This window comes from Eptatretus burgeri, chromosome 7 (assembly GCF_056783735.1).
Source record: "Eptatretus burgeri isolate ZD-2024b chromosome 7, Ebu_testis_v1, whole genome shotgun sequence".
Lineage (NCBI taxonomy): Eukaryota > Metazoa > Chordata > Myxini > Myxiniformes > Myxinidae > Eptatretus > Eptatretus burgeri.
This window is the reverse complement of record NC_140967.1, coordinates 40,398,346-40,414,393: the sequence shown is the minus strand read 5'-3', so window position 1 is coordinate 40,414,393 and position 16,048 is coordinate 40,398,346. Positions and strand designations below refer to the sequence as shown.

General features: G+C 44.9%; 1 protein-coding gene across 4 annotated transcripts in view; it reads left to right on the top strand.

Moving 5' to 3' along the window:
* Positions 1 to 16,048, top strand: part of APMAP (adipocyte plasma membrane associated protein) — a 73,295-nt gene that overhangs the window by 32,075 nt on the left and 25,172 nt on the right. For 3 of the 4 annotated variants that reach the window (XM_085888108.1, XM_085888107.1, XM_085888109.1), the window contains 3 exons: positions 1,785 to 1,900; positions 6,890 to 6,982; positions 7,084 to 7,200. In XM_085888108.1, the coding sequence (XP_085744234.1) occupies positions 1,785 to 1,900; positions 6,890 to 6,982; positions 7,084 to 7,200 (326 nt within the window). The remainder of the gene's footprint in view (positions 1 to 1,784; positions 1,901 to 6,889; positions 6,983 to 7,083; positions 7,201 to 16,048) is intronic. The other variant, XM_085888110.1, reaches the window with a different exon arrangement.

Below are 16,048 nucleotides of genomic sequence, written 5' to 3'. Positions count from 1 at the left end.
TCATGGACAAGGTTCTTCCGCTGGTTGCAGTACGTGTCGAATGCCTCTGACGGTTATGAATATCTTCGAAGCAACCGCTGAGTCAAACGGGAGGTTCTCATCTACATCCGCAGCATCAGGTCCAGCACAGTTCAGCAAGATGGCAACCTTTCGACTGTTGCTCGTCAACTCGAGGCCGGCAGCTTCAAGATACCAGTAAAGGTTCTCATTCTAGCATCGTCACTTCTCAGCTACATTCCTGTCTCGCCGGATATAACCAGGCGGTTTAAATTCCATCACCGCTGATGAAGAAAATCCAGAATCTCAGACACCATGTAATGACAATGGACACGAATAGGATCACCTTGCGTGGATCAACTGCCGGATTTATTGGCGCATGCACACACACACGTACAGGCCAGAGGAATACAGCCAATCAAGCAAGCATGTAATTCACAATATCATTACAGAGATTGGGGGAGTGCTCGTCACACACCACATGTTTTGATATATATGTATCAAAAAGTTATGGAAGGATTCAGAAGAAAATTAGAGGACAGGTTGGGTGTGTGACAAGGGCAAATTGATTTGACTTTGGTGAAGATCCGGATCGAGATCAGAAAAAAAATTTTTATGTTGAAAATTATTCCCCATAATTGAGAGATAGAGCCAAAAACGATATATCGCATGATGTTTCAAAAAGTTGTGGATGGGTTAAAACAAAACTTGTTGGAGAGGTAACAAGAACAAGGCAATTCGATTTTGGTTAAGGTACGTTTGCTGTTTCGCTCCACTACTTGGGTTCCTCTTCAGCTGTAGACATTCACAAGTAGCATATACCTGATAATCCCAATACAAAACGTCGCCATCAACTGCCATACTAATTTCATCATTTTGGCGAGTCGTCACTGACACCGTATGCAGAAAGTCATACCACCGAGGCTCCCAAACATGTACCATGTGCAATGCTAATAGCAGTCATCAATCAATCTTATAAGGCCCAATCACATCTATCACCTGTATTTGGGGGGAATAATCAATCAGCTCACCTCATCAATTATCCCCAGCTGCGGCTTGGACTTTATAATCCCAGCTGTTAAAATTATGACACGGAGTTCATTATAAAGTCTCTTTGCATGATTCTAAACAGTCAGTATAGCTGGGTAGTGTGGCACACATTCAGGCCTCCTTACTTGGCTCTACCTCATTGGGCCATCCGACACTTTGGGACGTACCTAGAGTGTCCACTCCGTAATTCCTAACTAATTGTGGGGCCCTCCTGGCTCCCATGGGGCCTTTCTTTGCATTCACTGCGCTCTTGTGGCACCGATGTGCTACGGGCCCTCTCTTGTGTACTTGGGCTCTCAACTCTAACTTAACCGACCCTCTTGGCAGCTTTTCGCCGCTCAGGAGACCCCAAGGCTCAGTGCGTTCAATATTGCGCTCTTTCTATTATTCGGGCACTACTCGCAGTCCACAAACCATCTGAAATGTAGCTATTCCACTTCACAGAGAATTTGAATGGAGGTTCTGTGCTCAAATCAGAGGCCTCAAGAAATATCATGATACATATTATCTCTTCCAATTGCAGTTGATGTGCAGGTGTGGCAACTCAAGTGCATAGACAAAATGATGGTCACATTGAGTATGTTGTTCACAATAAATAAGTATGCAAACAATATTGTAATATTGTTCATATTTGATGAATGTATAATTTGCTTTATACACATTACATCTATTTATTACAGTAGGAAGTGTCTCACCATTTTGTGTCACTCATAAGTTTTTTTTTTTTCATCCCAAAGGTATCCTGATTGCCCAAGCCTTGTCGGGCCCCTTAATCTGAATGATAAGTTACAACATGCAGAACATTTGTTTGAAGGAAAGCTTGTAGGTGCAGAATCAATTGCTACCATTGGAGGTATGGAATACATTGCACTATTTTGTAAACAAATTATAGAATTGTATTGTGTGGCATTATGGAAGTTTATATTTTATTGTATATAAAATTAAAACACTCTTGATGAAGGCGCTGACTTGAACTGTTGTTTTCGCTTCATACAATACCGCCCCAGAGGGCATAAGATATACTGTTGTGTGGCCATGATGAGTAAATATAGTCCTGCACTAATTTTAATTAACCTCCGCCATCGAAGATGGATGGAGGTTACTGTTTTCACCCCTGTCTGTTTGTTTGTTTGTTTGTTTGTGAACAGTATTACGGAAAAACTCCTGGACGGATTTCGACGAAACTTGGTGGGGGGATTAGGTATGGTCCAAGGATCATGCTATTAGATTTTGGACTTAGTCCAAAAAAAAAAAACTTAGAAAATTTTGCAACTTTTTTTCAAAAAAAATTCGATTTTATTTGAAAAATATTAGAATTTTTTTTTTGCATTTCTACATGTTTTAAGTGATTTCCAACCCCCCCAAAAATTTGTTAGAGAAAAAAAACCAAATTTTGCAACTTTTTTTTCAAAAAAATTTTGATTCTATTTTTTTGGCATTTCTATATGCGCGTTGATCTAGTTTAGTTTATTCAATCGTGGTTCAGTAGAGTCTGATCCGTTTTGACCTCCAATGAATAGGATATCAGGTTCACTTAAGTGACCCAGCAATATTGACGGCGGAGGTTTTGCACTCTACCGAGTGCTCCCCCTCTAGTTTTATATGTAATATATATATATATATATATATATATATATATATATATATATATATATATATATATATATATATTCTTGTGAGCTCAAAGTTAAACTCTAAGGCATTCATAAATTAAATCTCTGTGCCAAATTTGGCAGTTATAGCTGCCCTCATTGTCCAGTTATTCAACGACAAACCCACAGATGGGTTAATCGCAATATTCACGTGCCTGGCCTATGGCCACTGCGAGAGTAAAGACATGTGATTAGCATTGAGTTTATTCACTTTGAGTTATAAACTCAATGTTGACAATCATGCCTCTCATTTACAATTGCATCAACATCGCTCACTTGCATGTCACAGCCATTTTCAGCTGGAAAATGCAAAAACAGCATTTTCTTTCCAGTTTGCAGCAAGTAGACCATTAGGATTGCATGCTATCTCCAGAGCTGCACACACACACGCATGCACACGCACACGCACACACACACACACCCACACACACACAGACACAGAACTGCGATGACATTAAAATGGATTTTGGCCTTGATAAGTGTGCCAAGTGCACATTTGTACAAGTAAAACCAACAAAAACGGACAACTTGAAAATCGACCAAGATACAACAATACAGGATCGAGACAATGAATCAGGAAGCATCATACAAATACATTGGAATGGATTAGGGCCACCAAATATGTCACAAACAAATGTGCAAAACAATTGCCAAAGAATACTTGCATAGAATGAGGTTTATCCTGGAATCATATACGAGCAATATCAGTATTCAAATATAGCTGCTGGAAGAATAAACTGGCCACAAATGGAAATCAACAAACTGGATATCAAAACAATCAAACTCACCATACGCAAAATGGTCTAGAAAAATCAGTGCATCTAAAGAATGTACCTGCCGAGACGAGGAGGAAGGTCGCGGCCTAATGGAACTTGACCAAGTGCACAAAATGGCAACTGTTGGATTGGCTAAGTACGTGAAAGGTTCAACAGACTACAGAATCAAATTTGTATGCAAACACGAAGACAGCAAGCCAGATAAGGTATCCCTAACCCACCGAGCAAAAAAATTCCAGACAGCTACAAATGGAAGATGTCACACATGAAACTGAAACAGCAACAGATACAGCCCCAATGATTGCAAAAAATATGAAAGAAAAATGTAAAGTGAAATATCAACAGATATACAGTGCATATAAAAAGTCAACACCCCTTTTCAAAATTTTCACCTTTTATTGCCTTCTCGCTTCGAAATAAATTGCATTAAATCAGAGTTTCTCCACCTTTATTTACACATTATAACCCACAACTTCCAAATGAAAAACAAATTCCACAAATTTCAGAGAATTCATTAAAAATACAAAACTAGAATATCTTGGTTGGATAAGTGTCCTCCCCCCCCCCCCCCCCCGAGTTAATACTTGGTGGAAGCTCCTTTAACAGCAATTACAGCTGTGAGTCTGTTGGGATAGATCTTTACCAACTTTGCACACCTTCTTTGGGCAATATTTTCCCATTCTTCTGGCCAAAACTGTTCAAGCTAAGTCAAGTTACTTGGGGAGTTTTGATGGACTGTAATCTTCAAGTCATACCACAGATTTTTGATTGGATTTAGGTTGTGGCTCTGACTGTGCCACTCAAGGTCATCTATCATTTTGTTCCTTAGCCACTCCAGTGTAGCTTTGGATGTGTGCTTCGGGTTGTTGTCATGCTGAAAGATGAACTTCCGACCCAATTTCAGCTTTCTTGCAGAGGGCAGCAGATTTTCCTCTAGGTTTTTTCTGTATTTTTCTCCATCCATTTTCCCTTCTATCCTGACAAGTGCCCCAGTCCCTGCTGATAACATCCCCATAACTGCCACCACCATGCTTCACAGTAGGGATGGTGTTCTTTGGGTCATGTGCTGTGTTGTGTTTGTACCAAATGTAAAGTTTTGCTTTTCGGCCAAAAAGTTCCATCTTGGTTTTGTCAGACCACAAAAGTTTTGCCACACGGCTTCAGAATTTCTGGAGTGGTTTTTGCATACCTCAAACGGGACTCAAGGTAGGCTTTTTGGAGTAATGACTTCCTTCTTACCACCATACAGGCCAGACTTGTGGAGTGCTTGCAATATTGTTGTCACATGCACACAGTGACCAGTGTTTGCCATAAAGGCCTGCAGCTCTTTCAAAGTTGCCACTGGCATATTGGTGGCCTCTCTGATCAGTTTCCTTGCTTGGTCATCCAGCTTGGAGGGACGGCCTGATCTAGGCAGGGTCTTGGGTGTACTACCCTTCGCCTTACACTTCTTCATGATTCTCTTGACTGTGCTCCAAGGGATATTCAAGGCTTTGAAATATTTTTATACTCATTTTACCAATTTGTGCATTTCCACAACTTTATACCAGAGGTCTTTTGAAAGGTCATTCATGCTCATGGTTGTCTTTCTGTGAAATGCACTAGGAAACTTACAGGTACAGCTGATTTTATTCTGAAATCATCATAATCATGACAATTTAACACAGGTGGAGGCCAATTAACTTGTGTGATTTTGAAGGCGATTGGTTACACCTGAGCTAATTTACAATTGCTTTTATGAGGAGGGTAGACACTTATCCAATCAAGATATTGTAGTTTTGTATTTTTAATTAATTTTCTGAAATTTGTAGAAATTGTTTTCACTTGGAAGTTGTGTGTTGCAAATACTGGTGGATAAAGTCTGATTTAATGAAATTTAATTCCAGGCTATAAAGCAACAAAAAGTAAAAAATTTGAAAGGGGGTAGAGACTTTCTGTAGGCACTGTACACTGATGATTAGGAGAACGACAAAAAAACAGGAAGATATAATAAAGAGTTGAACAGATTGGGCATACACAAAGAATGCTCATTGGAATGGATAAGAAGAGGTCAGGTCAACTGGGATAGACCATAAATCATTTATTTATGCCAAAGACCAGGGACACCATACAAATGGCTTTAATCGAATGGCAGGACTGAGTCAATCGGACAAGTGTAGATTTTGCAACTTGGAAACAGAAAGCATGAGCCACCTCCTTCCAGGATGTAAAAAAAAAACTCATGTCAGAACACCTGTACACACAAAGGCACAACAGGGTTTTTAGAGTAATCCATTGGCACATCTGCAAAAACTTAAATATCCCAGTCCCAGAAAACTCGAGGAAACAAGGAAGTAATGACTTGATGATCCTATTGAGCGTGAACATCGAAAACAAAGCATTGCGACCGGATATAGTATTTCGGGAAGAAAAAGAAAAAAAAACGGCATTGCTAATTTAGGTTTTGTTCCCAATGATTATGGCCTAAACAATGCTTAAATCAAGAAAAAGACCAAATACTAAGACCTCAAAAATGAAGTGAAAAGTTACTGGAATTTTAAGAGCACCAAAATTGTACCAGTGATCATTGTAGCAATGGGAATTATGAAGAACCTTCTAGAGATCTTAAAAAACCATCCCTGGGAATATTAATACAAAGAAATTTGAGTTGGAAGCTGTCCGGGGCTCGGTCACGATCCTGAAAAGAGCCCTCAGAACAAAACTATGAGAACAAAAAAAACCTCACAGCTTGGTCCATGAATCGTGACCCCTTCTCACCCCTTTATCAAAATGGAGGTGGATACTTAGAGATTTGAGAGGACTCTGTTACACCTTCTGAAACTGCATATGGAGATAAAACACACACACACACACACACACACACACACACACACACACACACACACACACACACACACACACACACACAATGCTTGTATGTTTGCTTATATATCTGTGTTTTGATACTTGTTTGCGTTTTTATGTTTCAGGATTGTGCGTAGATATTTCTCAAATTTATCTTGATAAATGGAAAATAATCTTGAAAAAAGGAAAAGGAAAAAAAGTTTAAAAAGAAAAGGAAAAAGACTGTGTGTATTGCAATATATGTCCCCTACTGATGTGATATTTTCTAACTCCAAAAAGGGCATTTTTATAACTGAAAAATTGACGAAATTCCCTGACACTCGAACTTTTCTGTAACTTATCATAGTAAAGCCATGTAATGTGCTAAGTTTCAATTGAAAATGTGTAAATGGGTATTGGAAGAAGTCTGAAAAAGCACATGTGGGACAGACAGACGGATAGATGAAGTGCAAACCTGGAGTCCTCTCCAGTGAAACCAGTAGGGGACGAATAACTAATAACTAATCATGGTGTAGCAAATAGTACTATGGAAAACCAGCTTCTTAGTTGATCGTCTTAATGTATCTTCAGATATTTTTTACACTGGAACTGCAGATGGAAAAATTATCAAGATTGATAATGGCAAGTTGTCAACGATAGCAACACTTGGGACACCTCCATGTGGTGAGAATCTTTTCTTCTTTCATCACACTTAAATTTCATAATGGCTACATGTGAAACTGAGGTGGAATGTGAAGTTATTCCACTAAATTGCTCCCCAACAGGCCAACCAGAGCACGAGCCGAACTGTGGTCGTCCACTGGGCCTTTGTGCTTCAGCACTTGGGAAGTTATTTGTGGTAGATGCATATCTTGGTGTTTTTGAGGTGGACCCAAATACAGGTGAGATCAAAGAATGTCGGCATTATCACCCTCGCCAAAGGAGCGGGTATTACATTTGGTTCCGTTTGTCTGTCTGTCTGTCCGCACAGAATGTGAATGTGTTTTCATTTCATACGATGGGGCATAATGATAATAATATTAATGACAATATTGAAAATGATGATAATAGTGATGATAGTAATCATAATAACAGTGTTTATGTTGATAATGGTAATAATGATGAGAATGATAAGGGTCCATAATAATAATGATGATGATAATTTGGTACGTCATCTATCTATAATTCCAGCAATGTGTGTGTGTGTGTGTGTGTGTGTGTGTGTGTGTGTGTCTGTCTGTGACCGCTGTTTCTCGACAGCCAATGGTCCGATATAATTGAAACTTGCCAGGAATATTGCTGGGGACCTGAGTATGTGCCTTTTCAAGGTTTGATATTAATCGGACAAGTGCTTCCCAAGTTATGGCCATTTATTTACCAAACCAATAACAGGACACGGTGCTGCGTAGGCGTGGCCGATGGGGAAGAGATCCTCAGCCGCGTTCCCCATTACGGGTTACAACGTACGGACTTACGGATAGTGATGACTTACTGTATTATAATAATTTCTCGATTTCTTATGCGCATTTATAGATAAACACAATGCCCCAATCCAGTCGTCGTTTACGAGAGCGAGGGAACGGCCTGTGTGGTTGTTTGAAAGTCTTTTTTTTTGGGGGGGGGGGGGGGGTTTGCACGTATGGTCACGCACGTACGGCCACGCACGTACGGCCACGCACGTATGGCCACGCACGTACGGGCACGTGAGAGCGAAGGAACGGCCTGTGTGGTTATTTCTGGCACGCGGTTTGAAAGTTTTTTTTTTATTTTTGCATGTACAGCCACGCACGTACGGCCACGTACTAGTAATAATAATGACAATATTGAAAATGATAATGATAATAACAATGGTAATGTTGATTGTGATTATCTTTTTATAATGGAGCAAGTGTACGTATCTATGTCCAGCCACTAACCCACGTGCTATATGTCTCTTAATTATGTATTGTTTGAACATCAGTTGCACCATGACGACGTCTATTAATTACATACTATTGAAACATACCTTTTCAACCTTTCTACTCTTTAAACTGCTGAAACCCCTAATACCTTTGAACACCCTTTTAGACACCATTAGACATTTACATACTTTAGACACCTTAAGCCTTTAATACCTTCATACCCTTTACAACCCTTAGACACTTAAGACTCTGTGGAACCCTGATATGCATAAGATCCTATAGAGCCTGTAGACCCTGTTAGAACCCTTTTTTTGTATACATTGTCGAGGCTCGTATGAGACCCTTGGACCCCAAAGACTCTTTAGATCTTTACACGCCTGAAGTCCCTTGACTTCTTTAGATACATTAGACCCCTTACACCCTTCAGGCCCTTTAAACATGTCAGACATCTTTAGACTGCTTGGACCCTTGACCATTTAGAGTTTTTGGATGCCTCTAGACCCCTTAGACATTTACATCCTTTAGATATTAGACCCTTCAGACCTTAACTCCTATTGGGACGTACCCTTTTGACCATTGAGAACCTTTTTGACGAACACCATGCAAATATCTCTCGTCTTCTTGAAAACAACAATGATGATAGACTTGCACCTTGAGCCTTGAAAAACACAGACGATACATTTTTCAGCAAGTAATGCATAAACTCCACCCACCCAAAGGGTGGTTACTCTGTTAGTAATGATAATCTACTATAATAAATAGAGCTTGTGTGGCTGTAGCTATGTCGACAATATTCACTTGTCGATTTGTCGTGGCAATGACCAATTGAGAGTGCCCATTTTTACCTCCATTCATTGATTTGTTGCAGCACTAACAAATTGGGTGTGACCATTTTTCCCAGCATCGTTATTCATGTCGATTTTTATCACATCTATCCGTGTCAGCAAACAACGGTTCATCTAGGTGGTGCGGTAAATCACACACTTTCCTCATCTCTCACAGTGGTGATTACAATATTGTTGATTATGGCACGGCATCTTTATCACAGTCTTTCCTCATGATATGCAGTATGATATTGTTGCGGTTTTGGAAATTCACAAAACACCATTCAGGTTCCCCAAAGATCAGTTATCTCGATAAGTAAGTGTTTCAGGTTAGAATCCCCACCGATGTGTAAAGGGCATCGTTCGTGTGCCGGGCTGTGAATGTTTGAGGTAGCCGTTATTCTTTCTCTATCTTTTATTCCAACAAACATCGCAATGCCATCATTTCCTACAAACATCGCAACGCCATCATCTCGAACAAACATCGCAACGCCATCATCTCCGACAAAAATGCCATCATCTCCTACAAACATTGCAACACCATCATCTCCTACAAAAATGCCATCATCTCCTACAAACATCGCAACACCATCATCTCCGACAAAAACGCCATCATCTCCAACAAACATCGCAACGCCATCATCTCCTACAAAAACGCCATCATCTCCTACAAACATCGCAACACCATCATCTCCGACAAAAACGCCATCATCTCCAACAAACATCGCAACACCATCATCTCCTACAAAAACGCAATCATCATCGACAAACAACACCATCTTCGCAACCCAGCATCTACTACAAAAACGCCATCATCATCATCATCTCACCAACGCCACCACTGCGCCAGCCGCCATGGTGCGCGAACGGCGAACGGCCACGGCGCGAGCCGATTTGCATAATCGGATCAAAACGAGGGTTTCCCCGACACCAACCTGTGACGTCAGACTTGGGGTTCCCAGCGAGGCTTACCAGGGGTGAGAGGTCGGAGGTGAAAAGTGGGCGGAGCCCGGCCTCGGGTGAGAGATCAAAAAGCAGCTCGCCTCGGGCCAATATAAGGGCGGGACTCGAACGAGTTTGAGGATATTCATCGCTCTCTGGAGACGGGCGGCAGCGCGGAGAAACGGGCACTCGCAGATTCATTGCTCTCTGGAGACGGGCAGTCGCGGTAGAGGAAGGCACACGGAGCACGCATTCGGGGAGGAGGCAGACGGTGGCGGCAGCACGGAGAAGCGGGCACTCGGGATATTCGTACCTCTCTGGAGTCGAGCAGCTGCGTCGTGGTCCGGGCAAACGGCCCTGAGACAGTCGAGCGATGCTGATGGAGTGAACGGGACACGAAGAGCATCCTAACCCTAACAGCAAAAGACCCGTTCACTCCTCCGAGTGCGTCGCCGGCCAGGCCCGACCGACCAGGCCGCAGTGGAGGCCGGACGACCGAGGGGAACCGAGCAAGCCGCTCGGCAAGCTGCTCAAGCCGCCCGGCCGCTAAGCGACTGGCGCGTAGCGACACGAGGGCCAAGCAGGAACATCCGGGGTCACCGACCCGAAGACCTTCGAGCCGTCACAAGGGGCGGTCAGGTAACCTGCCCGGCCTCTTGTGAGCCTTCAGTCACCCAGGCTCCGAGTTGTAATAAAGGCTCACGAGCCCGTTTCTTTTCCTGGGTTTTGTATGAAAGTCTGTGGCGCCTTGTCTTTATAAGTAGAATTGTTGGTTAAGTGCGTGCCTGTGCATAATAGACATCGGCTGTTGGCTTTTTCCTGTGTCATGTCCCCTTCCCCCCATTGATTGCTTGCCTGTATAAATAAATGCCCCATTGTTTGAATGTCAATCTGCTCGTTGCGTCATTTCCTCCCATTGACTTCCACGGCGCGTTCGGGAAAGTAGCAGGCTATTAAAGCCAATTAAAGTGGTCAATTGGTCCGATGGATCTTGGCGATTAAAACCGCTCGGCATCGCACACGGAACGAGCGCGCTTAGCGGCTCGTTTCCGTGCGAGTTTCGTCGAGGTATAAATTCTCGGTACTTCTGTCTGCGCGGATAATTAGGTATATCGAGATTCGGCGGTTAACCCTGTACCGTGTGGACAGAATATTGACAGTTTATGGTGCGTTAAGGCACCCGTAGCAGGTTTCCCGAGTTGTCCGGAAGCTACGACTGAATTCCGGTTGTCGGCGGATGCGCGACTGCGGTTGGGCCTTAAGCGGTCGTGCGTGGCTATCCGAACCAGCTAATTCCTAACAACATGTTGTGGTCAATAAAATTCCTTTCAAAAATGACAAAAATTATAAACGTGCATTTCCAAGACTGTACTGCAGCACATTGTCCACCAAAGGTGGGTCGACATGGGTACTCCCGCCCAGAGCATGGGGGTGCCCACTTGTAATAATAATGATGATGATAACGACAATGGTACGTGAGCAAGTCTATTAATTATGTACCATTCAAACAGTACAGTTCGTCTATTAATTGCGTTTCATTGGAATGCGAGTATGTCTATTAATTATGTCTATTACTTACATACTGTTACGAATTCTGGTCCGCCCGGCGTGCGATCGGCCACGTACGCGAATCGCGACCGCGTCACCCACCGGAAGGGATAATTCAGTTGTGACCCTCCCGGAACAACGCCGGGAGCTAGTCACGGGTGGGTCTTTCGACCTCACCACAATCGTGCCAATTGGCCACCCACGCAGCATAGGGTTGTTCGCCAAACTCGACCTACCTAAGTGCCTGCGCGAGTAGTTAACCGGGCGATCGTACCTCGCCGCAGGCCGGCCTTGGACACGAACCGCTTAAGCGGTCCGTTCCGTGCTTCAGTGATAACCGAGCGGTGTTATCACTGACCCCGACGGATGTAATTCTATTTACTGGGTGCTTACACCCTTCTACCAATTCCTTCCGTGATGCAAGATGGCACTTTCAAACAAGGGAAAAGGATGCAACGAAACGGGGAACAGTTCAACAAGCACGTTTATTGCACACTCAGACAAGGCACGTATTTACAGCCATACAGTGAATCATGCACGTATTTACAGTGATACAGTGAAAGCAAGCAATTGAAGAGTGACAACCGAATAAATGGGCTTTTATTCACACACAGTTACTGAGACAAATCTACTTTTCAAGACGGCGCCACCACATGCACTTATACAAAAGCAAAGAAAAGCCACCCTCAAAGACAAGGGTGGCAGACAGGTCTGTGGACTAAATGTACGTGGAGCCTGGATGAGCGGCCAGGTCCACGAGACTGAAGGGTCTTACCCGCACCCTCGTGGCGCGATGGCGGGCAAGCCGCAATGTCAGCATAGCGCGCTTGACTTCGTGCCCCTGGCGTGGCCGGTGAGCTCTCTCCAGCATTCTCCGCGCAGGCTCGCGTTACACAGCCGGCACCACGGTTGGGGAGGGGAACGGACGGGGTTACCAGTGCTTTCTCAGCGCGGATGCTCGGTATGGAGGGGAATTGTTGATGTCCGGTATGGGGAGGGTTGTTGATGCCCGGTATGGGGAGGGTTGTTGATGCCCGGTATAGGGAGGGTTGTTGATGCCCGGTATGGGGAGGGGGATTGTTGAGGCTCTCTTAGCACGTCAACGCTCTCCCGGCGAGACGGGGGTTACCGGCGCTCTCTCATCGCAAAGCTCGGTATGGGAGAGGGGAATTGCTGACGCTCCCTTCCGTGAGCACTCTGGACCGCACTGGCTCCGGCAAAACTCCTCCTGCCTGTGGCCTCCACGACACCCCTTTCCCGGTGGTGGTCCCCACTCAGCCCTCTGGCTTGCCCCTGAGCCCTTCTCCGCGTCCCTGCTCCGTTCACCACTCTCGCTCTTCTCACCTCTCACTTCTGACCCGAGCTTCTTCCTGTTCGTCCTTCCTCTCCATCGACCGGCCCCCGTCTGCCCCCGTCTGCCCCAGTCTGCCACGAGCTCCGTTGTGCTCGCCCTTCCTCTCCATCGACCGGCCCCCGTCTGCCCCCGTCTGCCACGAGCTCCGTTGTGCTCGCCCTTCCTCTCCATCGACCGGCCCCCGTCTGCCCCCGTCTGCCACGAGCTCCATTGTGCTCGCCCTTATATAGGCCGGGGGAGTGGAAGAATCCGACCCCTGACCTTTGACCTCCAACCTCTGGAAAGCGTACCTGGTGGAAATCATTGGGGCCTCGCCTTGTCAGCGTGACCCCTGACCCCAGCAAAGCCGACGTGGTAGGAATCACCAAAGCCTCGCCCTGTCAGCTGAGCTTCATCCCGCCGATCTGATGGTGGTGGTCAGCCCCGAAGCTTTTCCTCGACCACGCAGTTTCGATCCGGGTGAGTCTCGGGGCTTTGTCCCGACGAGCCGATGGGTGTAACACACTGAGGCGTTTGCCTTTCGGTGCGGCTTCATTCCCGCGAGCTGGCGTGTGTGTAATGCATCGAGTCCGTCCACCACGCAGCTTCGTCCCGCCGAACCGATGCGTTAATAAACTGAGTCCGTCCGCCACCCGGCTTCGTCCCACCCAACCGATGCGTGTAATGCACCGAGTCCATCCGCCATGCTGCTTCGTCCCGCCAAACCGATGCGTGTAATGCACCGAGTCCGTCCGCCACGCGGCTTCGTCCCGCCCGACCAGCCGATGTGTGTGTGAATCACCGAGGCTTTTGCCTCTCGGCGCGGCTTCGTCGTCGGCGGAGCGGACGTGGTAGAAATCACCAAACGGCCCTGAGACAGCGCGACTTCGGCGTTGTCTCCAGGACGAAGGCGATGCCATGTTTGTGGGGTTGCCTTGTTGATGGTAGTGGAGGGAGAAAGGCGAAGGTGGTGGGGGTTTGCCGTGGTGGTTTGGGAATGGTGTTGGTGGTGGCGATTTGGTTGTTGGGGGATGATTGGTCCAAAATAATGATAGAGAAAAGAAAAACGGTCATCTCAAAGGATCACAGCCCTGTGAACACAGAAATTTCCTCTAAACAACGGTGGGGAAATCTAACTCCACATATACTTATCGGTAGAACTGATCTGAAGACCTTTATGGTGTAGTGCAAATTTCCACAGCCGTAACAATACTATTGGAACACACATTTTAGACCTTTAAATTCTTTATACCCCTGTATATCCTTCAGACCCCTTCGACTATTAGAGCCTTTTTAGACTTTTTAAGACCATTCAGACCTTTGCACCCTTTTCACCTTTTAGACCGTAGAGACCCCTTTATACCCCTTAGACCTTTAGACCTTTAGACTTCTCAACTTTCAGACCTTTTAATACCCTTTAGATCCCTTTCAACAATTCTGACCCTTTAGACCTTAAATTGCACCCTTAAGAAACCTTCAACCTTTTAAGACCCTTTAGACCTTTTTGACAGTTTGGATCCCTTCAGAAGACCTTTTCAAACCTTCAGCCTTTGCACATTGAGGCCTTTGCACCTTGAGACCTTGAGACCTTTGCATATTGAGACCTTGAGACCTTCAGGCATTTTGATCTTTACAACTCTTTTACCCTTTAGTTAGATCATTTAGCGCTTTAATTTGCAATCAAATAACCTTTCTTCCATTTATTTGCCACACAAAATACACCACACAAAACACGTCCTGGCGAGAGTCTGCAATCTTTAATTTCTCTTTTTAGTAATATCTCCTTTTAGTATGTTCTCTTTTTAGTAATACAAGTATGACAGAGGATTCCGAGTCGGCGACTGGCTTTGGAGGCCAGGTTTGAAATGTGGCTTTCCCAGGAATGGTCATGGCAGATAGTAAGACCCAGAAGCTTGAAAGAAAGGACTTCTTCCAGAGGATTGTTGATTAAGTGGATTGGTGGGGGGGGGGTTCTAAATGGTCCTTTCGGAGAGACATAGTGAGAGTGTGAGATTTGTCCGGATTGAAAGACATGTTCCACGTGTTGGACCAGTTTGTGATTTTACCCAGATCTGCAGAGAACGAAGAAGCTGCTGCTTGCTGGTTTGAGGGATGACAGATGGTACGGCAGAGGGTGGAGTCATCAGCAAAGAGATAAAGAGGATTTTCCAGAGAGTCGGAGAGATCATTGATGAAAACCAGAAAAAGAACAGGGTCCAGAACGCTACCTTGAGGAACGCCAGCCTGGACAGGAAGAAGGGATGAAAGAACACCATGTAGGGCCACACGTTGACTGCGATAGGAGAGGAAATCTGCGAGCCATGAGTGGAGATGGCCTTGGATACCATAGGAAGAGAGTTTGGTGAGCAGGGCAGGGTGCCAGACCGTGTCAAAAGCATGCGATATGTCTTGGGATATGGCTCTGATTTCATGTCCAGCATTGAGTACCTCCATCGATTGTTGGGAGAGCAGAAGCAGCATATCCAGGGTAGAGGTACCTGGTCTGAAACATAAATGAAGATCGGAAATCAGGCCATTGGAGAAGAGGAAGGATTTAATGTCTGAAGCGATGATGGATTCCATCACCTTGCTGATGATCGGAAGAAGGCTGATTGGTCTGTCGTTGCAGGGATCTGTTTTTGCACCTTTTTTATGCAGGGCATTGATGTTTGCTGATTTCCAAGCAGAGGGCAGATGACATTGAGCAAATGAGAGGGTGAATAGAACAGAGAGAGGGTGAGCAAGAGCAGAAGAGCAGGTTTTTAGGACACTTGGGCTGATGCCATCTGGACTGGTTGCAGAATCTGAGTCGAGGTTTGACAGCAAGCTCTCCACCTTGTCAGGAGAAAAGGATACAGAGTCCAGGGACAGTGTGTGCAACTGGGTAAGGTGGGTAGAGAAAGCGATGGGTTTTGGACACAAGATTTAGCTGCAAACACCCAGTTTAGGCATTCAGCTTTTTCACGTGCGGTATCAGCAGTGCTGCCATTTGAGGTAAAGGAGGGGATGGAGGGGGAACATACACCAGAAACAGATTTGATTTGATACCACCAGGATTTTGAGGAGGGAGAGAGGTTTGAAAGTTCGGACTTGAGCTTAGAGAGATGTTGTTGTCTGGCTCTCCTGAGGGTAGATACACACTTGTTCCGAGCTTTATGGAAGGAACTGAGATTACCCTCAGTTGGGTTTGCTTTCCATGAGG